Consider the following 18902-nt stretch of genomic DNA (forward strand, 5'->3'; position numbering starts at 1 on the left):
GCATCACACAGTCTATAGCAAGGCTGGCCGTTTTTACATGAGGCCAGAATGTCGTCCCTAGAGACCCCCTGGTCTAGGTCTGACTGAATCTGGGAGAATCTTTTCTTTTAGGAAATTCGCCACTTCAGAAAAAGAAATCGCGACTGAGGCTGAGGAATAAGTGCGTCTAAGGGCACAATCCGCCTTCCGATCCATTGGATCTTGCAAACTTGACTCGTCGTCTGATGGGATTAGGGTCCTTCTTGATAGTTTCGAAATCGCCATGTCCATTTTTGGGACAGGCCCCCAGGAAGATACCTGATCCTCTTTGACCGGAAATACTGCCTTAAATCTTTTGGTCAACACTGGACCTTTCTCCGGCTTTCTCCATTCTGTCTTCATCAGAGACAGGAGAGAACTATCTGCTTTAAAGGCCCAAGGCCCCTTAGAGGCAGAAGATGAGGCTTCCCCCGACCGGATGGATCTTAGTAGCCGCTGGGCTTTTTCCGGCGGAAAAAAATACGAAAAACCGTCCTCCAGAGGAGGAGGAAGAGGCTGAACCGTCTCTCGCATCCTGAATCCCCAATACCTCCATCGCCCGATGGGGAGAGGGGGGACGACTGCGTTTAGAAACCAGGGCATGTTTCAACTCTTCTATAGAAGCGTTCACTTGGTTCATATTGGTCTCCATATAGCCCTTTACCCAATCGACAACGTCATGGACTGTCTGCTCCTGCTGGTGGAGTGTCTTAGCCCTTCAGGGTGGGCATCGGGAAAAGGCGTAGGTGTCCTCCAGCACGATCTGGCATAGCACTGCAGGTGGTGTCTCTTGCCAGAGGACTTCCTGCTGGGCTCTTGCTCACCATCCCCGGTAGAAGACATGGCTGAAAATAGAGATATGAATTAAGCATAAATTCAAAGAAAAAAACAAAGACCTTTTTAACAGCAAGCTTCAGGATCTTTACCCAGAAGATCCTAGCAAGGTCAAAGAAAAAAAAGCTTATTAGCAATAACAGAGGATTGCAAGTAAACAGCACTCGCAAACCAACATACACGGACAGAGAGGGCCCCCTAAATCTGATAAAGGCGCAAAAAAAGCCCTACAACCAACCCAAAATACGGAAATTCCTCCCCGGCCGAAGCTGCTGCAATTGGCCGGAGAAAACCGGCAATGACGTCACCTGACGTCACTTCCGCAAGATGGCGGCGCCCAGCAGAACATGCGGGACGCCGTTACCGCCGCTTCAGTCCTCGGAACGAGGTAAGGCCGAACGCTCCAGAGACTAAGGGATCCTTAGACCTCAGGCGGCATAGAAGGAGCGGAAAAAGCGCTCCCAAAGGGAAATAAAAACACTCTCCACCGCTAGAGATGGAGGAGTAGACCACCCGTCCTGTCTTGTCCGCAGGACAGAAAATAACACGATTTCCTGAGGGTCACGCCCCTCTTTATTGGGGGCAGGGAGGGCGTGTATATGTTCAGTTCTTTTATTTCATTAAAACTTCCACCTGTCCTAACCAGTCCACAGGGGCAGAATACCCCATCTGTGCCACTGGTTAGGACATAAGGGAATAGTTTGCAACCTGTGCCATATGAAAATGAGCCGGGGCGTGAACACTAGCAACCTCACCACCACCAGCATGAATTCGGCACATGTCATCCAAGCACTGTGATAAGTGGGACGAACGCCTGGGTCTAAAATCTGCTGCGGGTCACACCACTGCCTCCTCTTCCCCTGTGTTGCGTGCTGGCCAATCCCCTGTCGAAGGCGCAGGCCTGGATGCATCCCGCCCTGCACCTGGACCTTTGCAAGCACCATCAGCGACCACTTCCGTGTCCCAGTGCAGCGTACAAATGTCCTTACCCCAGGCATTTGAACGCAAGCGCAAATACCCAGCGACCCACCCACAGGCCATAGCACTAAATGCGCAACTTGCCAAATTACTGACCCTGTTGCCATTTAGGCTTGTGGACACTGAGGCCTTCCGCAGCCTGATGTCTGCAGCCGTCCCTCGTTACGCAGTCCCCAGCCACCACTATTTTTCACGGTGTGCCGTGTCCGCCTTAAACCAACATGTGTTCCGTAACATCACCCATGCCCTGACCAACGCAGTTACTGGAGAAGGTCCACTTAACCACTGACACATGGACAAGTGTATTCGGCCAGGGACACTACATTTTCCTGACTGCACACTGGGTGAATGTTGTGGAGGCCGGGAGCTAGTCATACCCTGGGATGGCACAGGTGCTACCGACGTCAATGATTGCGGGCCCTATGTCGATCAGCGTTTCTGCCAGCACCTGCGTTAGTGGCTCCAACCCCCACTTCTCCTCCTCCACTTCCACCTCTGAATTATCCACGTGCAGCACCAGTCAGTCATCAGTCGGTAGCTGGAAGCAGTATAGCACTGCAGTGGGGAAGCTGCAACAGGCCGCGCTGAAGCTGATATGCTTAGGGGGGACAAACAGCACACCACCGCAGAGCTGTGGCAGGGGATAAGAGACCAAACTGAGCTGTGGCTCTCTATCCACTTAACCTAGAACCAGGCATGGTTTTGTCTGATAATAGCCGTAACTTGGTGGCGGCTTTGGAGCTCGGCAAGCTCACACACATCCCATGCCTAGCCCACATCTTAAACTTAGTGGTTCAGCGGTTTCTTAAAACCTACCCCAATTGCCTGAGCTACTGGTGAAGGTGCGCCGCGTGTGTGCCCATTTCCGCAAGTAATCGATGGCTTCAGACGGTTTGTCAACGCTGCAGCAGCGCTTGAAATTGCCAGCTCACCGGCTATTGTGCGAAGTGAGCACATGTTGGCCAGGCTTTGTGAGCAGCAGAGGGCAGGAGTGGAATACCAGCTGCAACATGGTCGTTGTCTTTCCAGTCAGCTTCCACTATTCACAAGCGAGGAGTGGGCATGGATGTCTGACCTCCTGTGAGGTTTTAAGAAACTGAGTAATCAACACAGATGGTAAGTGGCGATAATGCTATTATCATCGTCACCATCCCACTTCTGTGTCTACTGAAACGCTTGCTGCTCACAATTTAAGGATGACGCTTTGCATGTGGAAGAGGTGGAAATGAGGGAAGACATTACACAGGGTGATAGCCAGACCACCCTCAGTTTGTCTTCTCAGTGCAAATTGGACGATGAAGAGGAGGAACAGGAGACGGTTGCCTCCACTACAGAGGGTAGTACCCATGGTAGTTTAATTCCATCTGTTCTGTGTGGGTGGGCAGAAGAGGATGAGGAGATTGAGTGATCCTCCTGATGACGACAGCGAAGTCTTGCCTGTTGTACCAAGTCTTGCCTGTCTGGCACACATGGCTGACTTGATGTTAGGCTGCCTTTCCCGTGACCCGCGTGTTATACGCATTTTAGACAACACGGATTACTGGTTGTTCACCCTTCTTGACCCCCGCTACAAAGAGACTTCTCATCTCTCATTCCTCTGGTGGAGAGGACGAGCAAAACTGTGCAATAGCAGAAGATCCTTGTTGAAAAATTGCTCCAAAAATTTCCAGCTGACAACGCTGGTGGCAGAGTCCGTAGTTCCTTGGCCAACCGAGGAGGGGGGAGACAAGGGGAACACACAGCAGTTCCAACAGAGGCAGGGCAACATACTCCAAAGCCTGGGACAGTTTCATGACACCCCGCCAGCACCCTCACCCTGATGCGCGGGCTTGTGTCACAAGGAGGGAAAAAATTTGGAAGATGGTGAAGGAGTACATAGCAGACCATGTCAGCGTCCTCAATGACTTCCAACTACTGGGTGTCCAAGCTGGACACGTGGCACGAACTGGCGCTCTATGCCTTGGAGATGCTGGCCTGCCCTGCTGCTGGCGTTTTGTCTAAGCAGATATTTCGTGCTGCTGGTGGCTTTATAACAGATAAGCGGATCAGCCTGTCAACTGAAAATGCTGACTGGTTGACTCTTAAAATAAAAATTAACAAGGCCTAGATTGACCATGACTTCTCGACTCCACCAGAAGAAAGCGGCTGAAGATAAAGGCACTTTAAATGTGTGGTTTATAATGTACTGAATACACTGTATTCCCTTGCACCCCTTCCACCACAAACAAGGATATAGGGTTGAATCTTCCTTTGCTCATCCTCCTCCATCATATCAACATGCTTATTCGTCACATATATAATTTGCATATAATGTATTACAGGTTCAGCTCACCCCCAGGCCCTCACATAATCTTTCAGTAGGTCAGCTCACCAGCAGGCCCGCACCTCAAATCTTTTACAGTGTCAGCTCACCTGAAGGCCCTTGCATATGTTTTACAGGGTCAGCTCACCAGCAGGCCTGCACCTAATTATACCTTATAGGTAATTTGCATGCATGCTGCCTTTCTTGGATGTGGTAGCCGTAGCTGTTTCTCAGGCTCCATCTCCAGAATCGAACCATGATTCCCCCGTTACCCATAGCCTACATGGTTTGGGCTGAAAATAACATTGAAAGTTTATATACAAGGAAGGAATGTGTTTTTTTTTTTTTTTTTTTTTCTTCTATAAATTTTTCCCCTAAAATCGATTTTCTTTGGTTTGGTGCGTATTATTGTCAGTCTGTAAAAGTGGCGTACTACTCTGACAACATGGTTCCCAGCAGCGACCTGGGAGTCCAAGATGCATCCAGACATCCTCCCCATGCTGTTCCTGAACCATTTCGGTGGTGTTTCCATTAATTTCTGACATTTTCCTATGAACCAGGCACCCTCCCCTCAGAGCAAGGGGTACCTGGTTTAATGCTCGGGTTCTCCCATTGACTTCCATTATACTCTGGTGCTCGGTTGGGCACTACAGTGCTCTATCAACACTACTAGTTATATATGTTTTTGTATAGATTGTTTGGTTATTGAGTTGTTCTAGTAGTCTCTGTGGCTTTTCTCATGCTTATATTTGACTAGGACATCTGAGGGTGTCTTAAATTGAACGGGGTGTAATATGCTTGGATACCAGTTAACATGAAAAATTAAAAAATAACAAACAAAAAAAAGCTTAACATGAAAACTTTTAAACAATGGGGCATTTTCTGACATTACTTTTAATTATCCTGCAGAGATTTGGACTTTAAAAACAAATTTTCGAATTAATCATGGCAATTTTTATTTTTTAGTTATGGATTCTCCATGGATGATGCTGCATACCCCTTCCTTACATATTCCGGTATCCCATCTGCGTCTTTTCGTTTTCAAAAGGTAATACTGTTGTGCCTGTGCAACTGGGAAATTACGTTTCTCGAGCATTTTGATAAATATTTAGTGTCCTTCAGACAGAGATCCTATAGTATGTATTTTATGATATATCCTGCCTGATATTACAAACGCATTCTATATAGTGATCTTGATCGCCCCACCCCCCACTGATCAGGTATTGATGACCTATTCCAAGGTTATCAATATAAACTGCTTAGACACCTGATCTATTAAAATATAAATGTATTTATTCAATACACTGGACACTAACAAAAAATATATATATAAATTAGAGGTGGGACGAATCCAATTTTTTTTCGAATCCGAAAAGGTTCTCGAATATATTGAATCTTTCGAATCTCGAATCCTACGAATCCTGTACATAATTGTGTGAACGCACGGTGTAAGAAACAGTCAGACCGCGTCAGTTTGTCTGAACCTCCACCTCCCAGTCACGGTCGCACCCTATATGACCGCGATGACCCCTGCTATGACCACTGCTCCTATCACTACAGAACATACAGGGTAATACAGCGCACATACCTCTTACATCCAGTGACGTCTCCTTTTGATGTAGATGTTCTTTCCTCATCTTCTCCCTTCAGACCAGACACCATTTTTCGGGCATTTTTCGGCTCTGCAGTTTGACAAAAAAAAAAATCTTAGTTTACTACTTTTCCATCATCCTCCCATCTTCTGGACAAATCATCCTAACACCCCCAATACTGTTCCGCTGTGCTCCCCAATACTATACTGCAGAAACAAATAATACCCCTGATAATACTAGTACCACACAGAGCCCCCCCATATAAAATACCCCTTCTTTGTGGCCTCAGTAGATGCCCCCATAGTGCCCCCCAATAATGTGCCAATAAGAAGTGTCCCCATAGATGCCCCCCTAATCTTGTGCCAGTATCAAGTGCGGAGTGCCTCTTCCCCCCCCCCATGTGCCGGTATCATAGTGCCATCTCCCCCCCAATGTGCCGGTATAGTGCCATCTCCCTCCCAATGTGCCAGTATTATAGTGCCATCTCCCCTCATAATGTGCCAGTATCATAGTGCCTCTCGCCTCTCCCCCTGGCATCCACAGACCCCCCCACCACCACCCCATAACAGTGCCATCCACAGACCCCCCACCACCACCCCATAACAGTGCCATCCACAGACCCCCCCCCACCCCATAACAGTACCATCCAGACCTCCCCCCCCCCCCCACCCCTTAACAGTGTAATCCAGACCCCCCATTGCCGCTCCAGTACAGTTATAAAGTGTGTAATTTAATTAATAATGAATGATTCATGCTGCCCCCTCTGTAGTACATTCAATATATCCAACTTACAGGGCTACTGACATCGTAATGCAGGCCGGCCGGGCAGACGAGCGGCAGAGTGACTGACGTCACCTGCCTGCGCCGCCTGCTTTATGAATGAAGCAGGTTGCGCAGGCAGGTGACGTCAGTCAGTCACTCTGCCGCTCGTCTGCCCGGCCGGCCTGCATTACGATGTCAGTAGCCCTGTAAGTCTGATATATTGAATGTACTACAGAGGGGGCAGCATGAATTATAAAATGTGTATTCTATTAATAATAATAACTGTACTGGAGCGGAGGGGCCGGAGCACAGTGAACGCACCGGCCCCCAGCACCTGCTCACAGTCCCTCCCACCGGATTCGTATCAGGTAAATTACGTCGGGATTCAAGTCCACGAATCCAGCAAGATTCGAGGGATTCGTGGATTCGACGAATCCCCCGTCCCATCTCTAATATAAATTGTTGAGTGGTTTTAAATTTTTTAAATTGTCGCTTCACCCTCCCAAGAAAATTTTTAACAAAATAAGTCATACGCACTCCAAAATGATATCAATAAACAGATTGGCCGTAAAATTGCCTGGTGCCGAAATGGTTAGACCTTGCACTGATTGTTTTTGTATTCTATTTAGGATAAAAAACCATATGCATATCTTGGAACTGAGAAGGACACTTACGAAAATTTTAGGAACTTGGTGAATGTCAACAGTATGTACAGAACTGCTGCAGATTTAACTGGCCAGATAATTCTGCGTCTGACGCATGACCACATTCTGCCGCTGGACTTAACTCAATACAAATCTGAACTGCTTAAGAGAACCATGGAGCTTGATGATCAACGGACTTTAACTGTAAGGAAACTTTGCATTTTTTTTTATTTATTTTTTTAAATCTAAATATTTTATTTCAATATTCTTGATTACCGGTAAAAAGAAAAAAAACAATGCTCTTTTAATGTAGACATCCCTGAAAATGGGAATGAGTAAGGATAGGTGGTAGGTAAACTGGAATTACAAGAAGAAACTCCGGTAAAGACGTGTATTTAATGAAGTTGTCGGCTGCAGCTCCTCTTGCTGGGCACTAGTTAGGCAGATGTGGCTGCTGCAGTTTAGCGATTGACTTTCTTTTACTGGTTAATAATGGCTCCGTGGTTAGATACTGAACAGGTCCTTGTCAGCAGCTCCCACATATTGTATTAATTTCTCACATTGCTGCACCTTCACTTTTTCCTACATGCTGTGAAGATGTTTAAAATGTACATGTCTGTTCAGAGAGCTTGAACTGAACCTGTTTTGTCTCCCTATGCTCTATCATTAGAGTATGCAGATGACCACAAACTGGATGAGTTCTGCTATGGGTGACTTCGGCAGGGCAGCCACCACGCTCAAGGACAGTTTTGCAAACACTGACACAGAAAACAAGCCTTTTCTCCGTTCTCTAAATGATAGACTCATGAAGGTAAAGTTTATACGGTAGTGCTTTTGCTAGGTCCATCCAGTGGAATGCAGTTCCTAGTTCTATATGAAAGTGTTTTTTTTTTTTTTTTTTTTTTTTTTGTCCCCCCCCCTTCCCCCGACTACCAATTCTTAGTATTCAGTTTGTAAGAACATTTGGCAATGTTCTGCCTTTGAGACTAACCTAATGGGGGGCATTTATTATTATTATTAAAGGCGTTATCCCATGACAAAAGTAAAAAAAAATTAAAACCAGACCACATATAGCACATGACAGTCTCTTTCTAACAAAGTTACAATCAGCCCTGTACCTAACATGGATCCAGGAGTAAATGAGAAGATTGAGCAGCTCTCACCTGCTGCACCAGTGGTGAGCACGGTACCAGCCTGGACACGGCCGTAACAGCAAATCAACAAAAAGAGAAAATCCGGCTCTTGAACAGGAGACACTTTATTTAGCGGTAAAACTCCCAATCCTAATAGGCAGGGTATAGTCAACATGTTTTGGACCTTCGTATATCAGTCCTTAATCATGTCATGACTATACCCTGCCTATGAGGATTGGAAGTGTTACCGCTAAATAAAGTGTCTCCTGTTGTTCAAGAGACGGATTTTCTTTTTTTTTTTTTTTTTTTTTTGTTGATTAACATGGACTCAGATCTCCCCATTCATTGCTCTGCTAGATTTATATCAAGCTGTCAGCTCAAGGGGAGTGTCTTTTCTACTGCAGCTAAGGGGCGTGTCCATGCTCTCCCTATCACAGGTGAGGAGGCGTGTCCATGCTCTTTAGAGATGAGTGAATTTTATGTTATGAAATTGAGGATTTTACTAAGTCATGACGTAAAGTCATGATTTTATGAAAGACACGGAGGCGAGTATTTGCTTAACTCTTTCTTTACTGAACATTTAGCAGCAAAGATAACTGAAGAAAAAAACATCAGGGTAACCATGACAATAACTCCACCCCCATAGCCCCTATATAAGGCGCATCACCACATGACCACTTCCTCTTTCTTTGTGGACTTCAACCGACGAGAACCTTGAACTTGGAACGGTCAACAAACAGCCCGAACTTCGACTGCGAACAACAGCGGATTGCCGCCAGGTGAACACCTGGGAGTAACTGGCAGGAGGCGATCAACCTGAAGAAAAAGATAAGACATCATGGTAATATGGATACTTACTATCCGAGTGTGGGAACACCATACTCGGACTCATTCCCTGTGAAAACCAATAAGGCATACAATAAATAAATAAATACAAATAAATAACATTCTAAAAGGTCATGAGACCCCACAGACCAGATGGGTGGGCATAAAACCAAGGGTGGGAAATACTCGCCTCCGTGTCTTTCATAAAATCATGACTTTACGTCATGACTTAGTAAAATCCTCAATTTTATTTCAAGACACGGAGGCTCATATTTGCTAGTTTAAAGCTGAGCGATCACTGAGGAAAAAACATGAGGAACAGGCCTAAAATAGAATTCCCGAAAGGTAGCTACTCGGGACCAATCTGCCAAACGCAATACATCCTCCAAACGAGCACCAGCTACAGACATAGAGGTAGCCGCTGCTCCGCGCACCGAATGTGCGGTAAAGATGGACGTATCGATACCCGATAGGGATAGGACCCATTTAACCCAACGGGACAGCGTGACGCTCGACACCGGCGCAAACGGACGGCGGAAGGAAATGAAAAGCTGAGGATCATTCCCAGTGCGAGAAGCCAAAGTGCGAGACTCGTACTCCCGGAGACAAGCCACCGGACATAACTGTAGAGAAGAAGGAAAGGACGGATAAGCAACAGACTTAATACCCGTCTTAGTGCGCCGAGAGATATTAAACAAAACTCCTTCCGGCGTAAAATATCGAGCATCAATATCCAGAGCCCGGACGTCAGAGACCCGTTTACAAGAAATTAAACACAAAAGGGTCACCAACTTGGCCGAGAGCTGGCGGAGAGACAACATAGAGTTGGAAGGCCAACCCTCCAAAAACCTGAGAACTGTCGCCACGTCCCAGGTGGAAGAGAAACGAGGTCGAGGAGGTCGTGCTAAACGACAACCACGCAACAACCTGCACACCAAAGAATGTTGGCCGGCGGGAACACCGTCAAAACCCGCATGCCTGGAAGAAATAGCCGACCGGTACACATTAAGAGTGCGGTAAGCCTTCCCCGCCTCAAACAGGGATGTGAGGAAATTAAGAATATCCGTTACAGAGGCAAGTACGGGATCCAAGTCCCGAGAATTGCACCAACGACTCCAGACGTCCCATGCGGCGTGATAGGCTCGTCTAGTGCCTGGGGCCCATGCAGACTCCAATAGGCGTCTAGTTGCCGCCGAAAAGCTGGAGGAGTCCCAGGAACCCCTGAAATACGACAAGCGAGAAGATGGAGTGTACCGTCCAGAAGTAGAGGGTGCGGACGACCGTAAGGGTCGAGCAGGAGGAGTGGGCAAGATGGCAAGAGCCGAGGTTTCTCCGAAAGAAGGCAAAGAAGCTGGGGAAACCAAGACTGTGTTCTCCAGTAAGGAACTATCAAAACCAGCTGGGCCTGCTGGTGACACACCTGGGCGAGCACTCGAGGTATGAGTGCGAACGGAGGGAAGGCGTAAAGTAGAGATCCGCCCCAGGGCTGGAGGAAAGCATCTACCGCTTCGGCGTCTGGGTCCGGACGCCAACTGAAGAACCTGGGGAGTTGAGCGTTCAAACGCGACGCGAATAAATCGATGGACAACGGGCCCCAGAGAGATACAATATCTCGGAAAACCCCCGAATCCAACTTCCAGTCGCTGGAATCTGGAAGACACCGAGAACTCCAGTCGGCCAGTGTGTTGTGTAACCCCGGAAGGTATTCGGCCACAACTGACAGTCCTCTGGACAGGCAAAATTCCCAAAAATCCTTGGCAAGAGAAGACAGGACCCTGGAACGCGTCCCTCCAAGGCAGTTTACATACCGGACAGCTGAGACATTGTCCATCCGTAAACGAACACACGCCCGAGCCGAACCGTGCGCAAAGCTGCGGATCGCAAAAGATCCCGCTAGGAGCTCGAGAGCGTTGATATGTAGATGAGATTCGTCCGGAGACCATGCTCCTCCTGTGGATACCCCCTGACAATGGGCCCCCCATCCCATGAGGCTGGCATCCGACTCGATGACCAGGTCGGGACTGGGACCGAAAATGGCACGGCCATTCCACACAGATAAATTGTGTATCCACCACACCAGTTCGTGTCTGGTCTCCAAGTCCAAGGTCAGAGAGTCCGAGAACGAAGCTCCCGCCCTGAGGTGGGCAATTTTGAGCCTCTGAAGGGCTCGATAGTGGAGGGGGGCAGGAAAAATCGCCTGTATGGAAGAAGTTAGAAGCCCTATCAGGCGAGCTAGCTGACGGAGAGACACCTGTGGGAGAGAAAGAGAATGGCGGATCTCTTTGCGGATCGCTTTGACTTTGGACGCAGGTAAACTGAGCGTCTGACTCCCAGAATCTATGGTGAAACCTAGGAACTCTATCGAAGTGGCCGGCAAGAGGCAAGACTTCTCCAGGTTGAGAATGAACCCTAAGCCCTGAAGAAGGTCTTGGGTCAACTTCAGATGACCAAGCAAAAGGGACGGATCCCGAGCCATAATCAGGATGTCGTCCAAATAAATGATCAGACGAATTCCCCTTCCTCTGAGCCAAGCCACCGCCGGTTTCATGAGTTTCGTAAAACACCATGGGGCGGACGATAGACCAAAAGGAAGGCAGGTAAAACGCCAGATGTGGTCCCTCCAAAGGAACTGAAGAAGACCCCGGGATGTGGGTGCCACCGGGACTGTAAGGTATGCGTCTTTTAGATCTAATTTGACGAACCAGTCTCCTGGTTGAAGCATATCCCTTAACAGATGGATGCCCTCCATCTTGAAATGTCTGTAACGAACGAAGACATTCAGGTTTTTGAGGTTTATGACCGGACGGAATTGGCCTCCCTTTTTCTGCACCAGGAAGATGCTGCTCAGTATTCCCGAATGAGGATCGGGGGATAACTCTATTGCCTCCTTCTGAAAGAGGGATGCAAGTTCTGTATCTAAGAGTGTCTGCATCTGGATTGAACAAGAAACCCTCGGAATGGGAGGAAGGTTTCTCGGGGTAGATACCAGCTCGATGGTAAATCCCTGGACTGTGGAGAGGACCCACTGGTCTGAGGTGATCTTTGACCACGCATGGGAAAAGAAGCGGAGTCTTCCCCCAACCTGCAGTGAAATCGGATAAGACACACAGAGATGGCTTACCATATGGGCGTCTGGATCCTGGAGCGCCACGGAATCCTCTGGAACGGAAGGAACCTCCACGAGACGGGAAGAAGGTTGGCTGGTACTTGGGGTCCTGAAGGGACTGACGATATTGAAAGGAGCCTCTGCCCGTACCTCTGGGCTGAAAATTGGAGCGGCCGGACAGTCGGCCCCTGAGACTGCCGGCCCTGTTAGAAAAACGATGCTGGAAAACGCGGCGCATAGAGCTCTGCGCCTTATCAAGGGCCGTAAAAGCCCCAACATATTTCCCCAATTCCTTTATAAAGGGATCTCCAAAAAGGAGGCCCTGCGCCTCCTTGCCAGACTCGGATAAAGATAAATTAGCTAACTTGGGCTCTATCTTCATCAAGATGGCCTTTCTTCTCTCGATGGCAATGGAGGTGTTAACATTGCCCACTAAACATATAGCCCTTTGGGCCCAGCCGCTGAGATCCTCTGGGTCGACCTGCGTGCCAGCTACCCTAGCGGCCTCGGCTAAATCGAAGATTTTTGCCAGTGGGCCGGTAACATCAAGAAGTTTATCTTGACACGCCTTAAGCGCAGAATCAAGCCCCTTACGTGGATTAAAGCCGGTTTTAGCCAAGAATTGGACCACTTTAGGATCCACGGTGGGAGTTTCACATATCCTGTTAGGGATTAGTGGACGGGGACATTCTGCGCGCAGCTTGCTGCGAGCCTCCTTGGAAAGAGGCGTGCGGATCCTAGCCTCAAGATATTGAGTCACATGGGTGGCAGGAAGCCACTCCGAGGACCGTGGATGGTGTAATTGGTCGGGATTAAATAGAGGATCCCCCATGGGGTCTATGATTGCGTCCTTGACGTCTTCAAGCGGCTCAGTAATGACACCCGTTGTCAGAGACGGGTCATCTAAGGCAGTGTCAACTGCAATATCAGCTAGTTCATCCCCAGAGTGAGCGGACCAATTCTCGCCTGCCTCCTCAACAGACTCTGCGTCTGATTCAGATACCGGATCCGGTAATGCCCGGGCGGTTTTCCATGATCGCACCCTTTCTGCCGGGCGCGGGTTAGCTCTCTTACGCGACTTATTCGCGCAGTCAGTGGATGGGCCAGAGCCATCATTCAGGAGTGTTCTGGAGGCAGGAGGGGGTATATCAGACATGGGTTGTGCCCTAAGGGCCTGAGAAATCGTCTGTGTCAGAGAAGCTGACATGGTCCCCATTGCAGCGACAATTGCATCAGATATAGACTGCTGCAATTGAGAGGTTTGCACTAAAGGAGTAGGGGCCTCATTAGCCCTGTGAGTAGTAGAGAGGGCTACCTGGGTAGTGTGCCTGTCCTGGGTGGAACGGGCCGGAGAAGCTGGTACAGAGGACATGATGAGGTTAAGTCTGAAGGAGTGAGTCACCCCAACAGACAGCAAGGAATCGGAAGGGAGAAACAGTAATAAACGGTTAATAGATATGCGGCGCAGGAGGGTACAGTAGATACCGATATGCAGTAAATGTGCAGAGCTGAAAAGATGCGGTCAGTAGCAGAAGCAGGAACGCACTGAAGAAGCCCGGGAAGCGGAGGGGGAGTGGAAACAGCAAGTCTCCACCTCCCAGGAGTGAGGTCCAATGAACGGACGCCAAAACGATGACGTCCGTAATCTCGCGAGATCTCGGCGCCAAGGAATCACCTAGGTAAAGGCGGCGACCGGGAATCTCGCACCTCGCGAGACTACGACCGTGTGCAGCCCGGGAAAAAGCAGCAAGAAGGTAAGAACCAGAGATGTGGGGGGGGAGAAATATGGCCGAACGCCATACAGTATGGAACAAGAGACCAAAGCGTCGGGAACACTACAGGAGCTAAAGCGGCACGATAAGGGCCAATAAGAATAAAATAACAAATAGGTAGCGATAGCCACCACACAGGGAAATATATAGAGAGAAGAGGAAGAATCCTACAGAGAAGTGAAAACGGGCAGACAAATAAGCCCAACTAATAACGGAGAACCCTACATTATAAGGGGTTAAAACCACAATATTTTAAGCAATAATAATTTAAATAATAAAACTATACCGACTAACATACAGCCACAAGCTACAAAAAATCGTGTACTTATCTTTGTGAAGCAGCAAAGAAAAAGAGAAAGTGGTCATGTGGTGATGCGCCTTATATAGGGGCTATGGGGGTGGAGTTATTGTCATGGTTACCCTGATGTTTTTTTCTTCAGTTATCTTTGCTGCTAAATGTTCAGTAAAGAAAGAGTTAAGCAAATATGAGCCTCCGTGTCTTGAAATAAAATTCGTTCACACTTCGTTTGGTGGTAAAAGGTGAATTATGCTATGGATTCCGTTACCACGGACCATAACGCAATTCTATGACTGAATGCATTTCCGTCCCGTTTCTGTTATGCAGGAGAGGACTTTAGTATAAGGAAATGGGACGGATCAGTTTTGCAGCCCATAGACTTTTACTATGACGAAATGAATAACAGAATGCCTCTAAAGGCATTCCGTTATGCATTCCATCATAGAATTGCGTTATGGTCCGTGGTAACGGAATCCATAACGCAATTCTGCTTTTACCACCAAATGAAGCGTGAACGAATTTCAAAACATGTAATTCGCTCTTCTCTACTCTCCTTATCACTAGTGTTGATCACAAATATTCAAATTGCTAATTTTTATCGTGAATATCGGCACTTTGATTCCCGAATATTTAGATTATAGTGCTATATACTCGTAATTTTTTTTTTAATCGGTACACATGATCCCTCCCTGCTTCTAGCTTGTGGGCCAATGAGAAGGCTGCAATATCTTTGACTTTAGGAGTAGTGTTGATTGCAAATTTTTATAGCAAATTTTTCAATTGCAGATTTCCACAATCAAGAAAATGACTGGAGATAACGAGTTCTCGAATTCACGAATATTTGCGAAATAACATGAATTCGAATATTGCCCCTGCCGCTCATCACTACTTATCACAACTTGAGAGGCAGTTGAAAGATGAAACTGAGCATGTTCAGCCATCTCAGTGAGCTGGACAAAGAAATAATAATAAAAAAAAAAAACAGCAGGTGGCGCTATACAGATACATTTCATTGAATAACTCTGTGGCTATACTAAATTTTAATTGCATGCAATTACAAAAGTATTCAGATCCAAGAGCTGTTTGAATACTGTAGAATATTTTTGAGACAACCCCTTTGAGCTAATTAAAGGGACACTGACAGGCCAAAACAGCATATATAGTTAGATATATGACATTACAGGTCTTATAGAGTCTTTTAAAAGCATATAAGTATCCCCCCTGTCCACCTTATAAAGAGCGAAATATAAAGTTTTATAACCTGCTTCTCCGGTCAGCAATCTGCCCAAGGGGCGGCGTTTCATGTGAAAATGCGCCCAGCCAGCCTTCCCAACTGCCGTTCTTAAGCCCCGCCCAGCTCATTATTCACTTCGCTGGGCGGCGGCTAGAACTCTCCCCAGTCCCGATCCTGCGCAATTCAATCCTCCGGGCATCGTTCATGCCCAATCTTCTGCGCCCCGCCGTGCCGTTAGATCGCGCCTGCGTACACACAGCTGCAGCTGCCTCGAAGACGCAGGCTGGTGTGTGTACGCAGGCGCGATCTAACGGCGGGGCGCAGGCGCAGAAGATTGGGCATGAACGATGCCCGGAGGATTGAATGGCGCAGGATCGGGACTGGGGAGAGTTCTAGCCGCCGCCCAGCGAAGTGAATAATGATGAGCTGGGCGGGGCTTAAGAACGGCAGTTGGGAAGGCTGGCTGGGCGCATATTCACATGAAACGCCGCCCCTTGGGCAGATTGCTGACCGAAGAAGCAGGTTATAAAACTTTATATTTCGCTCTTTATAAGGTGGACAGGGGGGATACTTATATCACATTACAGGTCTTATACAGTCTTTTAAAAGCATATATCTAACTATATATGCTGTTTTGGCCTGTCAGTGACCCTTTAAGCTTTTAGTGTGGCGTTAAAAAAAAAAAAAAAAAAAAAAAAAAAAAAAGTCAGATTATAGTGCATGCCATATGTTCACCATAATTTGGAACTTTTCCAAAGTGCTGGGAAAAAGGGGGGAGCTTTTGCCAGAAAGTGGAGGAAGTTATAGCTGAAATCTACACCAGCCTGTAGCTAGTGTAGACTTCAGTACCTGCCCCAGGGCTGGGATGCACAGAATTTTTTTAAGAGGCATATGCCTTAATAAATTTAGGCTTATCTCACACCAGGGTGATCAAGACTGCCGTATGAATATGCCAGTCTTAATAAATGAATCTAAATGTGTTTTTTTTTATTTATTTTTTCTGTTTCTTCTACCTTTTTAGGTTGAGCACTCTTTGCTGTCTCCTTACGTTTCTCCTAAAGAATCACCATTTCGTCACATTCTCTATGGCTCTGGCAATCACACCTTCGATGCAGTGAAGAAGCACCTAGATTTACTGAAAGAGAACAAGGAACCGTTTAATCGAGATCTGTTTAAAAACCAGCTGGCTCTTCTTACTTGGACTTTACAGAGCACCGCAAATGCCCTGGAAGGCGAGATCTGGGAAATAGATAATGAGTTTTAAGATGATGCCGTACATGTCAAACGTGAAGCACTTATTTCTATTCGATTCCCACTAGATATCATCTACAATATTTGTTTTCCCTCCCCTTTCTCTAAGTCAACCTCCCTGATGAATTAGTTATGTATACATTATTTTTTTCCTCTCTCCATTCTGTGCCATACCAGCTACTGAGACGAGCATGCTAGGTCTTTATTCTAATCTACTGCCCTAAAGGGTGGTATGTGGAATGCTCCTTTAACCACCTCTTTCAGGTCATGGACTTTCCATGCGTTTGTAAAGTCTCAGAATAGCTACAGACACTAGATAAAACCAGGAATATTTTCCAGTACTGAGGCCGGCCTTTACCCTAAAAACGAGCCACCTGGTTTTTGTTACCATTTCTTATTGGCTGCCTCCTTCAGGTTACAAAGTCAACTGCTACTCTACCTGCAGTGCAGGAGCAGTAATTACATTGATGGATGGGTTCAAGCTAGCTGGATTGGGAACGTCTATTTAGCACTGAATACTTATTTATTTATCAGTGACAGCGATCACTATAAATGGTGTTAATTTTGTTATTCTGGTAATTATCGGAAGCAGTGCCTTCCATAATTGACGGTTATACTGTCGGATTTTTTTTTTTTCTACGATAAAAGCAGCATCTGCTTAACCGGTCTGACATGATACTGGAATTTCTACTCTTACTGTACAGTGCGACAGAAGGCTTATACCGAAGACCTTGCAATTGTTGTAACTTGGTAGGAACAATCTTTCTATTGATAAGAGAGCGTCTTCGTATTGGTGGTTGGCTTCGTTCATCAAGAAAAAGGCAATAGATTACAATTGCCCAAATGACATTTTTTTTCCCTATGGACGGACAACGTCTTGGTGCAAGGACTAAAATGTACTGTGTTCAGGCACGCCGCTAATCAAGGCAGGCAACTACCAATTTCGGTGATTGCAAGGTCTTTTCTGTCCCATTGTATCGTTAGTAGGAACCTCTCAGCAGGTATTAACCTGCAGCCTTAATGTTACCTTGCTTTTGTGCATGCCCCTATGGAAAATGAAGATTAGGAAGGTGACGTGAACCATGCAGCCGTGCTGCTCTCCAGGAGTCACCTGGGTTGTGCTGCAACGGTGGCCATTGGTCTATGCTGTATTCATACCCACTTTTCCATGATTGATGCACAGAGTGGGCATCAATGGAGGAGAGGTGGGCTTAATTACAGCCAAGACCGATTACAACTGTGACTATTCACAACCGCAGTGCCAACCAGATGAATATTGGAAAGCAACGTACATCATGGGGCATGTCCAAAAAAAGGTATTCACAAATCGCAAGCGCCGAAACATCATGGTGGTAGTTTAATAAACTGCTGAGAGGTTCCCTTTATTAACAAAGCACTCCCACTAAGGCCTTACGCACACGACCGTTGTTGTGTTCCGTTCCGCAAAATGGGGTTCCGTGATCCGTTTTTGTTTCCGTGTGTCTTCCTTTATTTTTGGAGGATCACCAGACATGAAGGAAAGTAAAAAAAAGTCTGTCAAGTTTGAAATGCAAATGATAGGAAAAAAACGGACGCGGGTGACAATCTTGTGTGCCTCCGCGTTTTTCACGGTCCCATTGACTTGAATGGGTCCGCGAACCGGTTTCCTTGAAAAAAATAGGACGGGTTATATTTTTTGGACGGACTGGAACCACGGATCACGGACGTGGATGACAAACTGTGCATTAGCCGAGTTTTCAACGGACCCATTGAAAGTCAATGGGTCCGCAAAAAATCAAGGAATAAAACGGTCGTGTGCATGAGGCCTAAAGCGTATTCTCTGGCCTGTTAGGTACATGATGTAAATTGTAGTGGAGGGAGTGGATAATTCACAAATACAGCCACTGGTACAGAGATTACCTTCACTACAGTTCACATGTACCTTTCTAACGTGCCAAACAATTGAAGAAGAAAAAAAGTGAGAGTGCCGCTTTGATGGTAAGTGTGCCCACATGCGCTCTAAAGCCGTTCAGTGGGTTTCGATTTATTGAGGCGTCCCACTTAAGGCTTGCAGTCCTGCTATTTTAAGGTAGGTAGGCGATTTTATATTTGGCCATGATAATTAATAGGTACACTCTGAGCGGCAAGCTATTTTTGTGGTTGGCGTCTTAAAG

At 46.9% G+C, this 18902-nt stretch overlaps 1 protein-coding gene across 2 annotated transcripts in view; it reads left to right on the forward strand.

The window, feature by feature from the left end:
* TFRC (transferrin receptor) overlaps positions 1-18149 on the forward strand; it is a 105291-nt gene extending 87142 nt beyond the window's left edge. The window contains exons 16-19 of one of the 2 annotated variants that reach the window (XM_040428406.1): positions 5099-5180; positions 7116-7334; positions 7801-7941; positions 16520-18149. In XM_040428406.1, the coding sequence (XP_040284340.1) occupies positions 5099-5180; positions 7116-7334; positions 7801-7941; positions 16520-16762 (685 nt within the window). In that variant the 3' untranslated portion in view covers positions 16763-18149. The remainder of the gene's footprint in view (positions 1-5098; positions 5181-7115; positions 7335-7800; positions 7942-16519) is intronic. The other variant, XM_040428407.1, reaches the window with a different exon arrangement.
* Positions 18150-18902: the final 753 nt, after the last annotated feature.

Source organism: Bufo bufo, chromosome 4 (genome assembly GCF_905171765.1).
Source record: "Bufo bufo chromosome 4, aBufBuf1.1, whole genome shotgun sequence".
Classification (NCBI taxonomy): Eukaryota; Metazoa; Chordata; class Amphibia; order Anura; family Bufonidae; genus Bufo; species Bufo bufo.